The sequence below is a fragment of the Mastomys coucha genome, unplaced genomic scaffold, assembly GCF_008632895.1.
Source record: "Mastomys coucha isolate ucsf_1 unplaced genomic scaffold, UCSF_Mcou_1 pScaffold22, whole genome shotgun sequence".
NCBI classification, from domain to species: Eukaryota; Metazoa; Chordata; class Mammalia; order Rodentia; family Muridae; genus Mastomys; species Mastomys coucha.
This window is the reverse complement of record NW_022196905.1, coordinates 105,653,778-105,676,531: the sequence shown is the minus strand read 5'-3', so window position 1 is coordinate 105,676,531 and position 22,754 is coordinate 105,653,778. Positions and strand designations below refer to the sequence as shown.

Sequence of the window (22,754 nt, the reverse complement as noted above, 5' to 3'; positions counted from 1 at the left end):
GTCGGCTGCCGTACACTTCCGCATCAGCCGTCGGCTGCCGTACACTTCCGCATCAGCCGTCGGCTGCCATACACTTCCGCATCAGCCATCGGCTGCCATACACTTCTGCATTCTTGATCACAGAATGGATGCCAAGCACAGAACCAAAAGCTTTTCCTTTGTTTTCCTAACCAAGAGCCTATGAGACCAACATTGTAGAGCCTGGACAGTGGGGCTTCCTGGAGAGTGGGAGGCAAGATAGAACAGGGCTGGGGATGGGCAGGTCCTGGCTCACCGCCGTTGCTTAGACTTGTCCTGCAGGGTCTAGCATGAAGCAGGGGCCATAAGTTCAGCCAGCCCTATGCTCCATCCTCATGAAACCATTTAACCCATCATGATCTGGCAACACCTCACAGGTGCCACACTGGCAGGATCCTCTAGGAGAGAAGCCCATGGATGAAGCTCTGACCTCCAGTGTTGTGGCTTCTGAGACATGATAACAAAACACCATAGTCCAAGTGGCTTAGAAGCCACACAAGTTGATTTCTCAACATCTACAGGCTACTCCAAGTTCATAGTGCCAGCAGATTCAGTGTCTGGCTCATGGGTATCTATCTTCTCTATCCTAGTGTGGAGAAATGGGACCATTAGGTTGTCTGGGGTACCCCCGCACACCCCCTGCCCTGTGTGTATGTGTGTGTGTGTGTGTGTGTGTGTGCAGGCCAGGGTCAACCTCAGATGGAGTCTCTGTCCACCTTGGGCTTTGAGATAGGGTCTCTCATTGGCCTGGAGCTTATCACTTAGCATAGCTGGCTAGTGATCTGCAGGAGCCACCTGTCCTTCCTTCCTCAGCCCTGAGATGACATATACAACTGTCACACCAGGTTTCATACATCAGGTTAGGTCCTCACATTTGTATGGGCACTGAACCATCTCCCCAGCCCAGCAGGAGACTCGCCCTTCAGACTCTATTGTCTAACACCTGTGGGGTATAATCACCACCTAAGAATGCAGGGACTGGCCAAGGCCCTACCTGTGCTCTTTCCTGTCCCATCAGAGCAGTTGTATCCCCAGACTCCAGAGCTCTAACCCTGTGTGATCAGAATAGAAGGGGTAACTTCCAGACAGGGGCAGGAGGCTCTCCCCCAAGCTTTGTGCCAGCGTCCCAGCCATCGTTGGCATGTGGCAGACCTTCCACACTTGTCCCCCTTGTCACAGAGCCAAGAGGCAGGCAGAGCTGGAGCACTCCTTGCTTGGTCCCACCTCCCTGCTGGCCTGCTCTAACAGCTTTGTCCTCCTTGCCCAGATATGACATCTGACATCCCCTTCGGTTTTTAAATAAATTATGAGACTTCACTGGTGGGTAGACAGGTAGAGGGAGGACACAGAGATTTTTTATTTATTAGGGGAAACACTACTGGCCTGCTACCTTCCTTCTTTAAAAAAACACCCTTTATATATGGTCTATAATTCCAGCATGCACAATTCAAGACTGCTTTTGGGGGATGTGGTGCATGCTGGCCACAAACTGCTGAATAAAAATGGAGCCTTGTGTCCCAGAATAGAAGCTGCCTGTTGTCCCCACCACCACCCCCACCCCCATTCCCCCTTGAAGAGTTGATTTCATGTGAACCTTTTCCTTTAGGGGAAGTGATTTTAACTGCCCCCATCCTCCACTTCACAAAGCCATCAGAGGTCTTAGAAAATACTTCACCAAGATACAACTGGGGTGCCTAATGCTCCAGCACTCCACTTGTTGGAGCTGCCCTCTGAGCTTGCTCTTAAATAAATAAGCCACCCCTGCGTGTTTCCCCTCCATGCTTAGAAAAGCAAATTACTTACTCAGCATAGCTCTGGGGTGATGTTCTACCCAGTCAGAGAGAATGCCTTGTACGTCTGTGTCTCCCACAGTAGTAGCTCCTGGGTTGATCCACTCAGATGTACTTAGCTGGGTTTAATCATAGATAGAAACTGCACCTCAGAAAGCAACACAAAATCATTTACACAGCTGGAGGATCCACATCAAGTCACATGAGTCGCTGGAGGCTGCAGTAGGGTCGGCCTTAAGGAGACAAAATAGCACTTACCCCCAGGCTTAGCAGCTCTTTAGATCCTGTGAGGGAATGGAGGTTTCTAATGATTGCAATTTTTTTTTTTTTCTGCTTGACACAGGGTAAGTGGAGAAGCTGGAGACTCTGAGAGGTTGAGACCACCATCGTCGGTGCTGAGTGGAACCTGGGATGATCCCAGAGACACCTCGAGGGCCGGTTCTGCATCTCTCCACCCAGTCTCCCCACAGAAACCCTACCATCTGGGGGGTGGGGAAGGCTTTGCTGTCCACAGAAAAAGCACCCCAGAGCAGCCAGGTTCCATGTCTTCATCTCCCCCTTCCCCGAGCACAGCTGTGTTACCCCTGTCCAGAGACAAGCTGCCCAGCCCATCGGCGGCTCTCTCAGAGTTCGTGGAAGAGCTCCGCAGGAAGAGAGCCCAGAGAGGCCAGGGTTCCACTCTGCATCTGGGGGATGGACCCATGCTCCCCATCTTCCAGACCACCAGGGCTTCTTCACTTAGGAGGGGCAGAGCCAGCAGCGATGAGGGAGACCTCTCACTGAAGACCAGGGTGAAATCTCCTCTGGGAGCAGAAGGGATCTCCGGGGCCACAGCCGGTCTCTCCCGGTCCACCAGTCTTAAGTGCATCTCCTCAGAGGGCACAGAGAGCATCATGCTGCTGCCTGACAAGCAGAAAACACGCTTTGGCTCCTGCGAGTCCCTCTTAGAATCAGGACCCAGTCCGAGGAGAAAGCTGAGCTCCCCCACAGGACTCCTGTCACCTACGCTTCGTCCCAGGCGGCGGTGTCTGGAGTCCTCCCTGGACGATGCTGTCTGCTTAGACCTTGGGAAGGAACCTCTGGTCTTCCAGAACCGACAGTTCTCTCACCTGATGGAAGAAACTCTGGACAGCGACCCATTCAGCTGGAAGCTTCCGAGCCTCAACTACAGACACCAGACCAAAGTGGACTTTGATGACTTCCTCCCAGCCATCAGGAAGAATGATGCGCCTTCATCAGGGGCCGCCAGCGATGGGAAGGAGGCTTCGAAGCATCCGGGCATCCACTTTGAGATGGGAGAGTCCACCGACCGCTCCTTTCTCTCGGGGATCAAAACCATTTTGAAGAAGAACCCGGAGGCCAAGGAGGACCCCGCTCACCTCTCTGACTCCTCCTCCTCCTCCAGCTCCATCTTGTCCTTCAAAAGTACAGGTAGCATCGGAAGTGGTCCAAGAGTCCCGAGACTCCAGGGTGATGGCAGGGAGCGGACATCCCCTGAGCACAGAGATCCTGGCTCTGCAGGGAGAGGTGATGATGTAGAAAGCATAATGAGGAAGTACCTCCAGCAGTAGGGACCGCTGCAGGTAAGGACAGATGGCAGCTCAGGCAGCCTCTGGGGAAATAGGGGCTTGCTCAGCTTTAACCCTGGGGTGGCTTGCTTCAAGGTGTCAGAGGCTGTAGCTGAAGTCACAGATGTCACCGTAAGATGCAGGAGGGTTTATCAGAAAGCAGAGGGTCCTGGAGGATGCTACTGCAGTGGCGGAGGGGCTGGGGTGAGTCAGCTCAGGGGGCAAAACACTTTCCCAGCAAGAATGATGGCTTGAGTTTGGATCCCCAGCACCTATGTGAAGGCCAAGCAGGTGTGGTGGCCAATCATCAACCTCATAACCCAGGAGATGGAGACAGGGGAAGCCTGCCTGGCCGTAGGCTTGCCATTGACACACAGACAAGCCCGGGCTTCAGCAAGACCCTGGCTGTACATATAAGATGGGAAGAGACTAAAGAAGGCACTTGAAGTCAGCCTCAGGCCTCCACAGGCGTGTGCTCACACATGTGCATGCACGTATGTGTAAAAAGAGAGAGTGTCTGGTTTGGGGAGATGGCCCAATCAATAGAGCCTTGCAAGCCTAAGGCCCTGGGTTTGATCCCCACAACCTATGTAAAAATGCTGCATGTAGTGGTATGTGCTTGTAAGCCTAGCACCAGAGAAGTGTGGACAACGAGTGGCTGGGGCTCGCTGGCCAGCTGTACTAGCCTAACCAGTGAGCCCCAGGTTTAGTATTGTCCCCCAAAGCAAGGTGGATAGCCCCTGAGACACACCTAAGGTTGTCCTCTGACCCTAATGGGCATACACATATGCACACACATGTACACATGCACACAAAGATGGTGCCAGCCATTTAGTGTGCCCAGTGAATCCTGTTTGCCTAACCCCTTTCCACTTGGGGTCGAAGGGGCTAGTGTGGTGTTCTGTCTACAGAATATTTTTACTGAGCCCAACAGTGAGAGGCCCAATGCTTGTTTTCTCTATAGAGGGAAACTAGAGGTCAGAATGGGGGGTCAGAAATACGTACAGAGACCCAGAGCAGCAGTGAGGAAGCAACCAGGATTTTCTCCATCCCCACCTTTGCTCCCAACCCTAATCCTGCGTCTTCCCTGAGATAAGCACAGGGCACATGTCTGTCACATGCAGAATGACCTCTATTGAACGCATGTATCAGCTGTGGGTTGCTGTTAACAATAACCCAAGAGGTTACCTATCTATCCCCAATTCACAGGTTGACCAGCTGAGAACCAGAGAACTCAAAATCACCTGGGCAGATTTGAGATCCTGTACCCCAGAATCCTCCCTTGCCTCTGCAAGTCTTGTCTTTCTGCCTGCCACCCAGGTGTCCTAAGCAAGGAAGTCAGAGATGTTCTGTAGCCCTCAGCCGACACAAACGTCCCTCTCCGGGATCTCAAAACCCAAGGCCCTCCACCAAGCAGTTACATGTAGTAGCTCAGTGTGTGAACCGCCACAGCCCCCGGGCCTTCTGGCAGCCTGTCCTCACACTCCTGCTCCTTTGAGAGGCATCCTCGGCTCACTGTAAAGTCACTGCCCCTTCCGCAGAGACCTGCTTGGGCTACATCCAAGCAAATTAATTTGACTTAGCATGGCCTTCTCTCTGCTCTCAATTACCAAGTAAAGATCTGATATTCATTTACATTATTATGCTCTCAGGGACATGGGAAGCAGTTTCAAAGGCCAAGTAAAGAGCACGCATCCACAAGGGGATGGTGCCTGGTACACACTGGCCCAGAACACCTTGTCTCTGCCATTTTTTTTTTTTTTTAACTCAAGTGCCCTCTTCCCTCCGAGGGAATGTTCACCGTACTGGTGAACACGGGCTACATGTCTCCCAGATTTCCAGGCTGGAGTTCTAAACCATACTCCACAGCTCCATTCCCCAGGCAAGCCCCAGCCTCAGCTCATCCCTCCCCCATTGCTAGCCATTAGCTTATGGTGTGAGCCATGGGGTCTTATCCCCAGTAGGGCAGTTAGTGGACAGTAGCCAGTACCTGAAGGTTTTATGAGAATTCAAAAGATCAGCAGGGTTGGTGGTACACACTTAGGATGCCTGTGCTGGAGAGTCTTGGACAAGAGAGTCACAAGTTCAAGGACAGCTAGGGGTATGTAAGGAGATCCTGTCTCAAATAAACACACATACAAATACATATATACATACACACATATATATATATATACACATACATATATATATATACACATACATATACACATATACATAAAGACATATGCATATGTACCTATACACACATACACATTCATACAGACACACATTCATACATATATGTTCACACACACACACATACAGACATACACTTTCATATAGACATACATATATACACATTCATACAGATGCATACAAACACACACATATACCCACAGATATATATATATACATATATATATACACATGCATATATATGTACACATACACACATGTACATATATATACATTCATATAGACACACATGTTCACACAGACATACATACACATTAATACAGATATACATATACACACATAAACACAAATACAAGAGCCGGAAACATCGTGGCGTCTGCTCAGTGGAGGGCAGGCTACTCTAACTTTATGTCCTGTGCAGGCCTGCCTCCTGTGAGCCACGTATAAAGAAGAAAGGTTCACAGTGGCTCAGGGATCTGGACACTTCAATCCATCACGGATGGGCTCTGTGGCTTCAGGCCTGTGGGGAGTACCACAGTGCAAAGCTATTCCCTCAGGGTGGGTAGAAAGGGAGAGAGAGGAGGAGACTAGAGGCATTATGGGGGGTAGAAGTCCCCCAGGGGCCAGAAACAGCTTTCCAGCGACTCCCAATAGCATTATTCAAAGAAGCCTTTTAACTCAGGCCTTTGGGGAGAGTCCAGATGCAATAACAGCAGACCCTTTAGAAATCTGTCCTGCCTTCCTCCACTGGTGTATCTTCAGCCCCTATACATTCTCTGTGGTAAGCCCCCTCCTCCAGGCTCTGAGAGCTCCAGGTTTGCCTTCTCTTCCCACAAGACCTTCCCAGCTGGCATCTCAGCTCTGACTCTCACCTGTGTTTGCTTCCAGCCTCCCCAGACACAGCTGCTGTCAGAGACTCCCTACTCCAAAGCATTGGAGAGAGAGAGAGAGACACCCAGGCTCCTGGGGCCTGCTGTCCAGAGCCAGACCACATGGCCACCCTCAAGACTTGGGAATGGACCCAGAGAGACATGTCCTAGCAGGTCACCAGGCTATGCATATGCTTGGTCTGTATTAAATAAAATTGCCTTCCCTGGAGTCTGTGTGCTTTCTCTGTTCAGGCATGGCCGGCCATCTTGGACTCTGTAGGGTACAGGTGGGACAGTGAGGGTCCCAAAGAATGGGATCAACACAAGTACTTAGTAGGGTGGGCTGAATGCTGCCCGTTCCCTCCAGCTGTGTCTACAGGTATTGATGTGCCTCTCCATCTAGCCATTTCATCTTTGCAGAAGTGTGACCACTGCTAGCAAGCCTTCCCAGATGTGGAATGTGTGTAATGTGTATGTATATATGTATGTATGTATGTATGCATGTGCACGTACAGGTGCATATGTATATATGTACATGTATAGGTGTATAAGTGTGTATGCACATGTATGGGTTCATCTGAGTGTATGCATGTGTACAGGTACATATGTATGCATGCACATGTATGGATTCATATGTGTGTGTACACATCTGTGGATATATATACACACATGTATGGTACATATGCATATATGTACATGTATGATTCATATGTGTGTACATATCTATGGGTATATATGTATACACATGTATGGGTACATATGTGTATATGCACATGTATGGGTGCATATGTGTGTATGTACATGTATGGGTGCATATGTAAGCCAGGCACTAGATATCTTCCTTGAGTGCACCTTTCTACCTGGAGTGCACTCACTGACCCAGCTTACCCAGCTGGCCCCAGGAGTCTAGGTCAAAGTCCCTCCTTAGCTCTGGGATTACAGCTCTACATGAGTTGCTTCTCTATCTTTGTGAATAGACACCACAACCAAGGTGAAAAGGAAAGACTTACGGTTATGGAGGGATAGAGTTCATCACCATCACAGTAGCAAGTATGCACATGGCAGCAAAAACAGATTCTGAGGCTCTCCTGTCATGAACCATGAGCACAAAACAGAGCCGAGGAGCTGGAAGTAGCATGAGTCTTTAAACTCTCAGAGCCCACCTCCAGTGACACACCTCCTTCAAGGCAGTACTTCCCAAACCTTCCCAAACGATGCCACCAACAATGCTGACTGAGTGCTCAACAGGACACTCGTTCAAACCGTCTTCTGGTTTGAACCACCAAGCCCAGCTTTTCCCTGGGTGCTGGGGATGCACACTCAGGCCCACATGCTTGTGCTACAAGCACTATAGGACTGAACGCTCAGGCCCAGGTCACTGTCCTTCATCTCCCTGTATCCACACATTTACCTCCATCCTGGCCTGCTCTTTCTATTTCTCTGCTTTGTGAATACACAAAAACATGCATGCCATCGAGAGCCTCCACGGATGAATGAGCCCAGCACCCTGAGCACACAAGACAGGAACAGATGTGTGTGCAGTGTGTTACAGAATTTGTAACCATGCACTCCCCTAGCCCCACCCACACTCAACCCCGCTCGTACTCACAACCACACTCACACTCAGTTCCTCCCACTCACAGCCACACCCATAGTCAGCCCCACTCATACAATCTCACAGCCAGACCTGCCCACAGCCAGCCCCTCCCACACCAAGCTCCTTCCATGCTCAGCTCCTCCTGCACCAACCCCCTCCCACACTAAGCTCCTTTCACCCAGCACTCACATTTTGGCACACTGGAACCATAAACTGCATGAGGCACGACTTCCAGCCTCACAGCCAAGATACCCTTTTCTTTAAGCGCCCTCAAAGGAGTCAGAATAGTAATTATCAGTTAATAACAGCCAGCTAATGGTCATTGATCACACACCATGTGGCTGCTGCTGGGCCAGCATTTACATAGTTGTCCCTCGCAGTGTTACAAGAAGCCCTGAAAGATAACAGCAGAGACTCCTTCTTACAAATATGGGACCAAAGGGCCTCTGAATTCCCTCCAAATGTCTCCATTCCTTCCATCCTAGCCCCCTACCACCACACACACATACTGTGTCTGTGTTGTGGGGGACCCATTGCATGAGTCTCTGTGTGAATCGTGGGTGTGCCTGGCTGTGGGGACAGTACAGCAGCCTTTAGGGCAGAAGTGTGTGTGTGTATCCTCTCAGTTCTGAAGGCTGGCAAGCCAATAGCCAAGAGGCCAGCCATCTGAGGAGTGTGGGAAGCACTCTTCTCCCCAGTTCCTCTCACCATCTTCTGTACATCTGAAACCACCTCATCCTAAGGGACTTCTTTTAAATTTGATTGCCCGTCTCTACAAAGGCTATGTTCTGGGACGCTTGCTGTTAGAACTTTGACGTTTCTCTTTGTGTTGTTAGAGTGGACACAAACTAATCAAAACAGTGGGTAAGAGGAAAGGGAGGCACATCCGCTCTGAGCATGCTCAACGGTGGGGGCGGGGGCGGGGGCGGGGGCGGGGTGGAGATTCAGCTCTGAGCATGCTCAGTGAGGAGAGCAGGAAAGACAGGGTGAGGGGCTTGGGCTGGGGCACAGAGCTCCAGCTGCAGCATACCTAGGGTGTAGCGGGCTTCTTGTGTTCCCACAGTGTCTTTCATTATCCCACTGAGAGCTTCACTGAGGAGCCTGGAGCCTCCTCCTTCAGCGTCCCATTTTTCAGAGGAGGGAGAGAGTCCATCAGTTTGTGGAGGGAGCATCCACAACATCTGGGTTCAAAGATTCTGGTGGGGAAGAGAACGTAATCCAAAAGCATAATGAACTTGGCCATGGGTCGATTCAGGAGCTACAGACCCCACCAAAGAGCTCACAGGGTTATAGAGCCTCGGCCAACTCACCCCTCCCTGAGCCTCAGCCTCCTCCTCTCTGCAGCGTGAACACTGGATAATTGAGTCTATTGAGCAGACGTGGATACACACACAGTTTCATTTGCTAGAGACCCCACAACAATACTGTACTGGCTGCATGGCCTCAGGCACAAGTTTACTTTAACTTGCAAGGCATGGATCTGAAACCACATGTCCTGGGTGTGGCTTCTCCCAGGTCCTCTCTCTGTGACCTTCAGTCTGTCTGTCCCCACCCACCTTCACCCTGTCCATCTGGAGTATCTCTCAGTACACAAAGTTCCTTTCCCAACTCTCAGGATGACCAGAGCACACCCTAACAACCACCCTAGCAACTAGGTTGAAGGTAATCCCTTCTGGAAAGTTCCCTGCTATAAACATGACCCTGGTCCATGGTGCTGAGCACACTCCCAGTTTTAGAGGGTCACAGTTTGGCTCACGGCATACATTATGCCATTGCGAGTGGTGGTTTAACATTAATAACTGCATTAGTAATGTGTGACCATCAGATAAACATGCCCATCTCCCTCCCAGCCTCATTCCCAAAGCAAGACCCTTTTGACACTGGAAGTAAAGTCACATGACCCTCCTGGCGTCAGACTTTCATGGTACTTCCTAACCTGGAGAACAGAAGAAGCCTCAGTGAAACTCTCTGCACCCACAGCTCTCATTCAACCAAGCTATGCGGGGCATCTACACAGTTTTGGGCACTGTTCCCCGAGGAACAGTGGGACAGGCAGAGTGTGGTAGTTTGAATATGCTTGGCCCAGGACGTAGCACTATTAGGAGGTGTGGCCTCGTTGGAGTGGGTGTGGCCTTGTTGGAGTGGGTGTGGCCTTGTTGGAGTGGGTGTGGCCTTGTTGGAAGAGGTGTGAAACTGAGGAGTAGGCCAGTCTTCTCCTGTTTGCTTTTGGAACAAGATGTAGAACTCTCAACTTCTCCAGCGCCATGCCTGCCAAGAAGCTGCCATGCTCCCATCTTGATGATGATGGACTGAACCTCTGAACCTGTAAGCCAGCCCCGACTAAATGTTGTCCTTGTAAGAGTTGCCTTGGTCATAGTGTCTGCCCACAGCAATAGAAACTAACTAAAATCCAAAAAGGCCCTACTTTTCTGTGGAGGATTTTGTAGTAGTTCTCTGCAGGGAAACAAATCCAGCAGTGGACAGAGATGCTGTGGGGAGAATAAAGCTGAGAAAACATTTGTTTTCAGAAACATTTTTATAATGGAAGGAAGTTGTTGTCAGTCCTCAGTCATATATACAGACGCCTGCAGAAAGGTCACACCTAACAGCAGTGAGGCTCTCCTCCTTCAGCGAAGAACAGAAATTCTAAAGAGGATCATTAAGAGTCGATTTGCTAAGCCAGGCATGGTGGCTCAAGCCTGTGATCCCGGCACCGGCACCGTGGCCAGGTAGGAGGCTGGCATGCTGGAGGACGGGCTGTGTTCTATAGATAAAGTCGGTCTTAAAACAATAGGAAAACAAGGCTAGCGAAGTGCGCATTACACAAGCATGCGTTCACATTCCCTAGAATCAGTGTGAACAGGCAAGGTACAGCTTTCTTTACCTCCAGTACCGAGAGGTCAGTACTGGACAGCTCCCTGCAACAGCTGGCTGTTGTTAAGTTCAACTGGAGACCTCCACGCAAATAACGAGATGAAGAGAGACAGAGGAAAGCACCAGACATCTGCCTCTCTCCTAGACACATGTGCACACACACACACGCACACACACACACCCCACACTCCAATGTTCCATCATACAACACAACCCAGATATGAAGATGTCAGGACCACAGAGCAGATCCAGGTGCCAACTTTTCTTCTTACTTCCAAAAAGAAGTCATTTTGAGCACTGCGCCCAGATCTCAGGAAAGCTTTGGACAGTGAGGGCTAGAAGGTGTCAAGGAAAGTCCTAAAGGGAGGCTCAGATAGTGGTTGGTCTGGAAAGAGGCACATGTCACCCCAACACTCAGGGAGTGGAGGCAGGATCAGAAACTCAGGGTTATGCTAGGCTACATAGTGAGTTCAAGGCCAGTCTGGGATACATGAAACTGTATCTCAGAAAATTAAATAAAATAAATAAATTAATTAAATAAGTGGGGGAAGGAGGAAAGAGGGGAGGGAGAGCAGAGGGAAGAAGGAGAGTGAGGGAGGAGAAGATGGGGGAGGGAGGAAAGAGGGAAGGGAGGGAGGGAGGGAAAGGGGGAGGGGGAAAAGACAGTAAAAAAAGAAGATTCATCTAGGCTGAGTTTAGGAGCTAGTTAATATTTATCTATCTAGCAGTTGGGGTGGGGGCTGCAGCGCAGCTTGTAGACCCTGCTTCTCAGTGAGCTCAAACAGCTCACAACAACTTGCCAACATAATGTACAGTACAGGCAATGTAAGGAGTCCATAAAAACCTTTGCTCCCTTCCAAGTGAGATGGGAGGAATTTATCTGAAGTAACAAATGTCCCCCATCCCAGGATGGAAGGGGCTCCTGGAAGATAGTCCTTCAAGCCCTGAGACAGGAGCAGCCCCTCAGACACCAGGAGTGCCTTGGGCTTCAGGCTGCAGCTGTGGCTTGGATTTCCTGGCATTCTAAGCCTCAGTGGCACCAGCTGGGACTTGGAGAGGGCCTAAACCTGCCTGTGAGGGAGAGAGAAGACAATCGAGGGCCAGACATATGAACAACCCCCAGGCCTGCCTACCACCTCCTTCCAGCTCCTGCACACGCTTCTCTGCACAACTGAAGGGCTGTTCTTCAGCCTCCAGTAACCTAGTGAAGCAGTTCTGGCCTCGGGAATATTTATGACCTCTTTTCCAAAGGTAAAGGATTTCTTAAGGATGCTGATTAGCACACAAGCAGCCTCCAGGCCACACTGTAAATACGCAGAATGGAGTGTTCATAGCCCCTATGTGTCCAGAAAACTAGAACAAATATGCCTGAGGGCTCTAAATACAGGGCGGGTCTCTTCAGCTGGGAATTTCTTCTGTTCTGTTCTCAGCCCTCCATTCACGAGCTTGACGGTTTATGGATGCTCTCAACAAATGCCTCCGGGATGTTTGCCAGGTACCAGGCTCTGTGCTAAACAACAGAGAGCCCTGCCTCTGTATCCTCTAACAGCTAAATGACAAGAAAAGGTACATTGAAAAATAACTACAATATTGGTAACAATGTTGCTTTATTGCTTGGTAGGTTTGAGGTCTACTTTGTATATGCCCTCAAAAGAAAGCTTGTTGTTGAATCTGTTTTTGACAAATGCCTGTCAAGGCTGATCATTTCTTAATCACTTCAAGGATAGGAGAGACTGCTCAGTGGTTAGAGCGCATCTTGCTGTATCCTAGAGTTTGGTCCCCATCACCCACGGAAGTCAGATGTCTCACACCTATAGCTTCATCTCCAGGGGACCCGACTTTGTCCTCTGCCCTTCAAGGGTATGGCACTCCCATGAACATGCATGTGCATACTCTTACACACAGACTTCCATAAATTAAATCTTTTAATCACTTCAGTAGGTCATTTCCTTTTTCCTCTCTTTTAAAGCATCTTCCACAGTACTGAATAATATTTCATTGTCTAAAGAACAGGCAGTCTTTCTATGACTTCCCTGCAGCTGACTGTCCCCAGTTTGCAGAGTGGACACTCCTGTAGTACCCTTACATTGGATTCATTTCTATAGGCTTTTGTTCTCTGTCTCCTGGATAAGCGTCTACTGACTGAACATCAGAATCCTATAATACTAAGCACTTAACTGTGATAAATTCCATCAGGAATGTCCACCCTACCTCCTGGAGGAGTGGGGGAGACCCAGGTCTTCCTCAGTATGACCCGCAGTGGCTGTTGCTCAGTTGGTAGTGTTTGCCCAGCATGTACTAAGCCCCAGGTTCAGTTCCCAACACTGTATAAAACTGAGCCTAGTGTACACAGTAGGTAAGGGCAGAAGGATCAGGAGTTTAGGGTCAACCACAGCTACATTACAAATTCCAGTTCAGCCTCAGAGGATATGAATCCCTATCTCAAAAATTAATAATTTAAAAATAGGTGTATTTAAGGGAAACACACTGTCAGCTGTCTTAATTACGTCTCTGCTGCCATAAGATACTTTGACCAAAGCAATGTATAGAATAGTTTATTGGGGATTTACAGTTCAGAGGGTGTATCCATGACCATCACGGCAGGGAGCATGGCAGCAGGCAGGCGGGGAGCTAAGGAAGTAGCTGAGAGCTCGCATCTTAATCCACGAGCATGAGGCAGAAAGACAGTGCAAGTCCTGTGAAGCCTCCAAGCCAACGCCCAGTGACACCTCCTCTAACAAGGCCACACCTCCAAATCCTTCCCAAGTAGTTCTATCAACTAGGGACTAAACACTCAGGTCTATGACCCTGTGGGGACCATTCTCATTCAACTCCCCCCCGCCCCCAGCAACTGGGCCATCCCCTGAGTTCTTTAGCAGGTGTCCTAAGATGAAGCAGACATTTTTATTTGGGTGAATTCCAGTTTATTTATTATTTTTCCATTACTATCCATACTATATGGACCCTTCCTAAGACATCTTAGGTCATCAGACCTAAAAGGTCATCATTTCCTGTTTTCTCTCTAGAACTTTTTCTGGCTTATGACCAGGCTCGCAATCATTCATAAGTAACAGAGACACACCAGTGCGGTCTCAAGGGCCATCCAGTCATCGAAGCTTTCCATTGCCAAGGGGGGAGACCCTCCTTTTGTTTTTCCTTCTTCTTATCTGACACTGATCTGGAGCTGATGGCTGTGTGTTGGACCTGGATTTGACCAACAGATAGAAGAGTCTCCCACTGTGGTGCAGAGAGTACCGGGAGTAAGACAGGGGTCGGGGGAGATGGTGGGTGTAGACAGGAAAGACATGACAGAGAGGGGAGCTGGGGAGCTGTTGAAACCTGGGCAGGATGCAGTGTTCATGTCTGAGGAAAGAAGACCTGTGGGGGAGGAAGTCACGTGGGCCAAGGCTCCAAGGCTGCCTCCAGGAACATTCCTTCCATGTCAGTGACCAGGGCCAGCTATGGCAATGCTCACAATCTCTCTTCCTTCATCTGATCCTGGCACTGTAGTGTGAGCTCCGCAGCCCGCCTGGAGGGCAGAGCGCTTCCTCCAAGCAGGCGTTTTCTCTAGACAGTAGGTAGACATTTAGGGAAGAGGGCATGCATTCCGAGCATGGGCCTCAAGCAGACCATGTCCTTCTCTATCTGTCTCAACCCTGGGAGCACACCTAGGCCTCCTGGATGCTCTACAGAGCACAGCCAGCTCACTCTGGCTATCTAGAAGAAACCAACCACCAGCCAACTTATCAGCTGGGTCATCTAGAAATGAGAGACACACACAGAGTTAGAAATGAGCACAAGATGTTTGGGGAAAATCCACCTGGGAGGAGGGACTCTAGCAGGGGAAGACTTCAGACCTCAAGGAAGATGTGTCACCTGTTGTAGGAAGGGTCCACTTCAAGCCTCATGTCACAGCCCTGCTCACTCTACCACCTGATACTGAGACAAAGATGTCTTCTTTGGACTCGAGTAAAGAACAGGTATGGCTGGACTCTGGCCTCTGCCAAGTCCAGTCACTAGCCAAGGGCTTGGCTCCAAGTCTGTCATCTTTGTCTGGAAGCTGACAGAGAGCCTGGAGTAACCATGGGCCTCGCTGATAATGACAGAACTCTTTCTTAAGTGAAGTGCACAGCTCAGCACACAGGACTTCACAGAGGCAGGCAGGAGAACCTCACCAAGACTACAGAACCAAGCCAAACACCTCGCTAACAGTTCCAGGCACATAAGCGCTCCACACGGAGCCCTGCATGCTCTTGGAGTGTCACAAATGTTTGTTATATGGCATTACTGTGGCCAAAATAGCTGTACAGTGAGTGAGCTCTGTAGTGCACTTCCCATGGGGTGTAGGTCAGGCACAAGCTCGGGGCTCTGCTCCAGCCAGATCAACAAGTACACAGCGGTTATTTTTTATTGCCAGGAAGCCCAGCTCTGCCAGGCAACCCTCGGCCATTTAACAATGTCTATGCTTCCAACTTCATTAAGCATCAATTTGTAAAGATGAGACAATTGTGGTGCTCTGGCAGCCTCCAGGGCTGGGGCGGAGGGGAATCAGAGCAAGCAACTGAATGCAGAGGCTGTCATGTAGCCTTAAGGTGTGTGTTAATAATTCATGCCCATCGCTGTGCACTTTCCAGCTGGGGCGTAGGGTCAGAGTGGCTGCTGTGTGCTCATTGAGCCTGGGAAGTGGCCTCAAGGGAGCACAGAGACTTTAAGTCTCAGCCTGCACAGGCTCTCAGAATTACTGTGAAGTGGGCACCATGGCAAGCAGAAAGGCCTGCTGTTTCCTCCAGACATCGCCAATGCCTGTCTCTACCACCTTTGCCTGGGGACCCTAGACTCTCCAAGTGAAGGTTGGAGAGATGGTGCAGTCTGTAAAACACTTGCCTTCCAAGTACAAAGACCTGAGTTCAGCACCCAGAGCCCCCGGAAAAGAAGCTGGGTGTTCTACGCCCACATGCTATCACGGTGCTGTGAATGCAGAGATGGAGGGAGCTGAGCCTACATAGTGAGCTCCAGGCCAGTGACAGAACCTGTATCAGAATAGCAAGGTAGATAGTGTCAGAAGACACCCACAGTTGGCCTTCACTCATGCATGACCACACACACACATATGTACACACACACACACTCATGCACATACCTCATGCACACATGCACTCACATATACCTCATGCACACACACACTTACATACACACTTCATGCATACACACACATCTCTGCACACACATACTCACATACATACTTCATACACATATACCCACACTCACGAAACTCATGCACACACACTCACAAACACACCTCACGAAACTCATGCACACACACTCACAAACACACCTCATGCACACATACACACTCATACACACACTCACAAACACCTCATACATACACACTCACACATACCTCATGCACACATATACATATACACATGTGCACACAGCCTCACACTCACACACACACCTCATACATACACATTCACATACAGACCTCATGCACACACACACATGGCTGGGACAAGGGAGAGAATACCTCACTGCTGTCCACTCCCACCTGCCACCCAGTCACAGTGCCCTGCAGAGCCACCCTCTGTGAATGATGTGGTCACTGCTCACCTGACCCTGTTTCTACTCTTAAGGCTGTCCAATCCCAACAGTCGGCATGATCGTGCTAAAAATGCTAAAAATAAAAGTCACATCAGGCCACTCCCACACTGACATCCTCCCGCTCTACCCCTGCTGGATTCTGCTCACCACTGTTGTGGAAGACCTAACTGCCCACAGTGGGGCAGCTGAAGACAGGACATGACGTCACCTGCCGTTCAGCAACTGCACACCTCATCTTGATGGGACAGGATGGGGTGGCAACAGTGGGAACACCCAAAGGGGTCGTGCATATGTGGTTCGTGGGTAGAGTTGGTCACTGTGGCTCAGATACGGTTTCATCAGGATGCTCACACTGGCCTCCATGGCTGCTACAAGGAGGCTCAGTCAGGTACAGCATTGGGAAAGAGGACAATGAAACCTCAGGCGTTTGCACACGGAGCCTCAGGGCCACACTGCTCCACCATCTCTCATCTGCCTGCTTCTGTGTGTGTGTGTGTATCACATAAGTCCTGCATATTGAAGGACACTCATCTACCTGTGTCTCTCTATGTGTGTATGTGACATATGTGTACATATGTCATCATACATATGTCCTGCATATCAATGGACACTCACCCGCCCCCCATGTATGTATACATATGTTCTGCATATCAAAGGACACAGTTCACTGACGGGAGGGGAATCACCAATGTGGTGGCCAGTGACTAGGGCCATGAGTTAGCCTGTTTCTGTTTAGTATAACAGCTGCACAGGGCTGCGAGTACCTTAGAATGCAACTAATCCCAGCTCAGATAAGGCGTGAGTCTCAGGTACATGCCAGATTGCAAACATGCAGGTCACATGAACGAAACAAAGAGTGTGTCATTACTGACTTTACAAACATAACAACACAAGTAAAAGCATTTTGTTATATGGGATTAAAGAAAATGCATGTTGACATCTGTCCTAGCCAGTCATTGACCAGTGAGACATGGACCTGGGAAGTTGCGAGCGCAGGACTTCCCAGCAGTGCACACCTGTTACACCACCGTCACAGCTGCCTCTATGACTGGCTGGTTTCTGGGAGTCTGCCTAGAGCTGCTTCCTTCTTCCTGCAGAAATGAAATACTGGCTTTCTTTTGTATTCCTGCATGCACATGAGTGTGCACATGTCCACACACATGCACATGTGTACAGAGGTACATGGTTGATGTCTCACTCTATTGCTCACCACAATGTTCTCTTTTAGATTCTCCACCTTTTGTTTTGTTTCTGAGCTGTTCTCTCACTGGGGCTGGAGCTCACAGTTTCTCTCAGACTGGCTGGCTGAGCATGGAGCCCTCAGGACCTTCCTGTCTTGTCTACTCAATGCTGAAGGGACAGAAGCATGCCACCATGCCTGGGCTTCCACATGGATGCTGGAGATCCAAGTAGGGTCTCTGCGCTCACACAGGAAGTGCTGTCCCCACTGAGCCATCTCCCTAGCTCCATGTCTGACTCTCTGAAGCTGGGATCTGCCATTTCACTCTGCTACTATGGGGTTCTGAACAGTAGCAAGAGTAAATATTCAGCATCACCACGCCCTGCAGATCCACTAGTGTGCAACTGATGTCCAAATGTCTGAGAGCTTGCTGGTCATGCCTCCTGCCGCGCGTGTGTGTGTGTGTGTGTGTGTGTGTGTGTGTGGTGCATTTGTTGCATGCCTCTGTGTGTTCATGCATGTGCACATACCCCATCCTGCAGGTGTGGCCAGATCAGGGAGACATGTAGTCCACTAGAGGACATAGTGGCAGTGGAAATGGAGAGCAAAGCCACCAATCTGGAGACGCAAGAAACATTTCACTGTGGCAGAAAGCCAAGGCTAAAGCAAGTGGAAGGATAGAGATTTAATTTAAATGCAATTGTTTCAAGTGCTGCAGACACCAGATCTTGGTTTTAGAAGATTGTTTTCAATGCCAGGCTGCTCCAGACTCGCAGGTCACATTTGCCATTTGCTTAACTGTCGTCGGGAGTGAAGGGTATTTATTCCCGATGAGATAATGAACATGCATGCATGTGTACACTTTAAAGTGCTCGGCAAATAGAAGCAATGGCTATCTTGTATGGTAATGTGCTCCTGACCCATAGACACAGACGTATGACCACTTCCTTCACTGTGGAATCCCTGAGCCTGGGGTTTAAGAACCCATGCAAATTGAACAGTTGAGTGGCTGGAGAAGACCGGAGGGACAGTGGCTCTGGATGCCTAAGCTTGTTTCCAGCCCACACTTCACTAAGACTCTCTGTGCCTCGGTTTCCTCCTCTGTAGCCATGGAAAACGAGTAGCAAGGAAGCCCCTGTGAAGTGCAGGGCATGGAGGTTGGCCTTCAGAAAGGACACAAGAAGTCTCACAAAGGAAGCACTGCCCTATTTATCTGCAGTGGGAAGTTAGATTGTAAATCAAACGAGCAACGTGAACTCTGGTTGGAGATTTACTAAAGACACAACTCTCATGACTTGGCTACTCACATAGCTGGGAGCAGTGGAGGAAACATGAGCCGTTCACCTGTGGCTAGACCTGAACACACAAATGCGCTTCTGAGTCATAACAACCCCCGCAAGCTGCAGCACGGGCTGCCGACTTGGATTCGAGCCGCGGAGCGGGGCGGGGCAGCAAGGCAGGCTGAGTAGGAGGATCCAAAAACGGACTGTGGATGGACAAACAGACATTCGGAGCTCAGAGGTACCCTTGGGTCAGGCTGGGGAGCAGTTTCAGGGCTCCGTATCCTGCAGGCCTGGTATGGTGATAATGGAGGTATAGGCCACGCTGTAGGGTGGGCACCCTAGCAGTGTGGTGATTGATAGAGATGAAGGGCAGTGAAGGAGAGCCACACGTCCCCGCCCCTTCCTGCTTCTCACTGACTGAGCACCACCACATTTACCTGCAGGCTCCTCATCTAACAGTGAGGACCAGAGACATTGTCACTCCTGAGCATCACCACAAGTCTTGTGTTTCACTGCATGCTCAACGTTAGTGTGTACATGAGAGCAAGTATGTGTGTGCATATGTGTGGGTGCATGCTTGTGTGCCTCTGTATATACGTGTGTGTGCATGTGCATGGACACTCATGTCCTACATGTGTGCTCACATGTGGATGTACAGTCGTGTGCCTCTGTGCAAGTGTGTGCAAACTCATGTGACTCTGTACGTGCATGTGTGTGTATGTATCTGTACACTTATGTGCCTCTGTGTGCACTCATAGGTGGATGTACATTCATGTGCCTCTATGTGAGCACATTTGTGTACCTCTGTGCATGTGTGTGCATGTGTATGTATATTCATATGCCTCTGTATATATATATATATATGTATATATTCATATATATGTGTGTGTGTGTAACTCATGTGCCTATGCATGCATGCATATGTGTGTACACTCATGTGCCTCTGTGCATGTGTGCCTACTCGGGTGCCTCTGTGTGCACTCCTGTATGTGTGTGTGCATGCATGAATCATCCCCCCCAGCTCCCCTCCACCGCACTCATATGCCTGTGTAGGGGTCAAGGGCTGAGGTCAACCTCAGGTGTTCTTCAGGACACACGTCCATCTCATCTTTACAAGATAGGGTCTCTCACTGGCTCTGGAGCTCACTAATAAGGCTGTATTGGCTTGCCAGTGAATCTCAGTAATCCCCCTGTCTCTACTTCCCCAGCGCTGAGATCACAAATGTGAACCACCATGCCTGATTTGTATTCAGGTTCCAGGAATCAAACTGGTTCTCAAGCTTTCACACCAAGTACTTCACAGACAGAGCCACCTCCCCATCCCTGGGTTTTAGTCTTACTGCTTATCACCTTGATGAGGAGACCCTCAGAAAGTCTGGCTATAATAGGTCCCACTGTAGGTTCTGAGGACGGCTTTAATTAGGTAGAAAAGTTGCCCTAAATGTCTTGCTTCTGAGGAGGGAGGTGATAAGCCAGTGTCTAGGTGTGGGTTGTAGGCAGACACTCACCAAAACAAACACACTGCCTTTTACTGAACATCTATTATCTTCTGGTGCATCCTGATATTTTGTCTATGTGATGATATTCAGTTTTTACATGCAGGCAATAGTTAGACCATTTTTCCATACTGCAGAGAGCAAACAGGTGTCCGAGGGATAAGTTTGGCCAAGGTCACATGGCCAAGAAATGAAAACACTGAGTTTGAACCAAGCTTTGCCCTGAGTAAGTGTAATTTTCTTCCAAAAGCAAAGACTCGCTTGCAGAAAAACTTGAATTTAGGAAAAGCAGGACTAAGATAAAGCCACACATCTATCTCCTGAGTCCAATGCTGAAGGGCAGCCACCAAGCGGCTCCTTGCTCATCATCCCTGACAAGCTTGTCTCTCCTTTTTATGCATAACAAGCATGAATATAAAATGTACAACATTTTAAATGTGTGTAACGATGTAGGAGGCATAAATGAGAGTATGGTTGAATACAGGCTTCCTCCAGTGTCTGTGGGGATGGATTTTGTGCCCCTCTATGGGCAGCCAAAGCTCAAATAAGGAAAAGTCTCCGTGTGTTCACTGTGGGTGTTGTTTCTTCTGAACCTCCTTGTTCTGACCTGGTGGGCTAAACACACGGACACAGGAACCACTGATGCCAAGGCTGGTTATGGATCCGTTGGCACATGCCTCTCTGCACTTTAAGACACACCGAGGAGATGTCCTGCACACACAGAAATATTCTCCTTGCTCATGAGAGAGAAGTGGCAACATGGACAGGCTGCCAAGGATTTCCCAGGTGCCCCATAAACACCAGCAGCCAGTCTGATCCTGTGCTTGGATCAATGTGGCCTTGTTGGAGGACAGTGGATGTGGCATTGTTGGAGTAGGTGTGGCCCTGTTGGAGGAGGTGTGGCCTTGTTGGAGTAGGTGTGGCCTTGTTGGAGTAGGTGTGGCCTTGTTGGAGTAGGTGTGGTCTTGTTGGTGGAGGTGTTGCCTTGTTGGAGTAGGTGTGTGGCCTTGTTGGAGGAGGTGTGGCCCCGTTGGAGGAGGTGTGGCCTTGTTGGAGGAGGTGTGGCCTTGTTGGAGGAGGTGTGGCCTTGTTGGAGGAGGTGTGGCCTTGTTGGAGTAGGTGTGGCCTTGTTGGAGTAGGTGTGGCCCTGTTGGTGGAGGTGTTGCCTTGTTGGAGGAGGGGTGGCCTTGTGTGTCTTGGACCATGCATTAGAGGTCACCTGGAACTGTTCAGTTCCAGCTGCTGGCTATACTGTGACCTGGCTTGGTCAGACTCTGAGACTCATGCAGGTGTGTGAGTAGGCTCCAACTCTTCAACCTTGTTGCAAGTTGCTTTGAGTTGGTGTCAGCAACCTGTGCTTTGTTCTCCTGGTGAATAAACAAGCTTATTTCAAGTTAGCAAACCAGTGAGGGCAAGAAAGGGTGAGCCACCAGTTGTTCATTTGTCTTCTATCAATCACAGCTTCAGCAGGACTAATGAACACAAGCTCTGCCTCCCTCCCTTCCCTCTCCTACTGTGATTATATATGCTTGGCCCATGTAGTGGCACAATTAGGTGTGACCTGTTGGGGGAGGTGTGGCCCTGTTGGGGAAAGTGTGGCCTTGTTTGAGGAGGTGTGGCCTTGTGGAGTAGGTGTGGCCTTGGAGGAGGTATGTCACTGTGGGTGTGGCCTGTAAGACCCTCATCCTAGCTGCCTGGAAGCCAGTCTCCATTAGCAGGCTTCAGATGAAGATGTAAAACTCTCAGCTCCTCCTGCACCATGCCTGCTTGGATGCTGCCATGCTTCCACCTTGATGATAATGGACTGAACCTCTGATTCTGTAAGCCAGCCCCAATTAAATGTTGTCTTTATAAAAGTTGCCTTGGTCATGGTGTCTGTTCACAGCAGTAAAACCCTAACTAAGACAGAAATTGGTACCAGGAGTGGGGTATTGCAGTGATAGGCCTGACCATGTTTTTGTTTGGAGGAATGTAGATTTTGGAACTTTGGAAAGCAGTGGAATGCTTTAAGTGGGGCTTTAATGGGCTATACTAGAAGGAATATGGAAGACTATCTTTCCATGATGTGAACAGTGTAGACCTGGCCCAAGAGGTTTCAGTGGAGAAAAATTTCAGAATGTGGCCTAGATATCCTTTGTAGTATTTTGGTAAAGAATGTGGCTGCTTTTTGCCCTTATTTGAAGAGTCTACCAGAGTCTATGGTAAAGAAATTTATATTAATTGTATTGACAAAGGAAATCTCAAAAAAACCCAGCAGAGACTTTGTTCTCTGGTTAAGTTTCATGAAAAGCATTTTGAAT

The 22,754-nt window shown here is 49.4% G+C and overlaps 1 protein-coding gene across 1 annotated transcript in view; it reads left to right on the top strand.

Moving 5' to 3' along the window:
* Myo18b (myosin XVIIIB) overlaps positions 1 to 6,652 on the top strand; it is a 209,156-nt gene extending 202,504 nt beyond the window's left edge. The window contains exons 43-44 of the mRNA XM_031337427.1: positions 2,152 to 3,391; positions 6,443 to 6,652. Coding sequence (XP_031193287.1) covers positions 2,152 to 3,379 — 1,228 coding nt within the window. The 3' untranslated portion in view covers positions 3,380 to 3,391; positions 6,443 to 6,652. The remainder of the gene's footprint in view (positions 1 to 2,151; positions 3,392 to 6,442) is intronic.
* Positions 6,653 to 22,754: the final 16,102 nt, after the last annotated feature.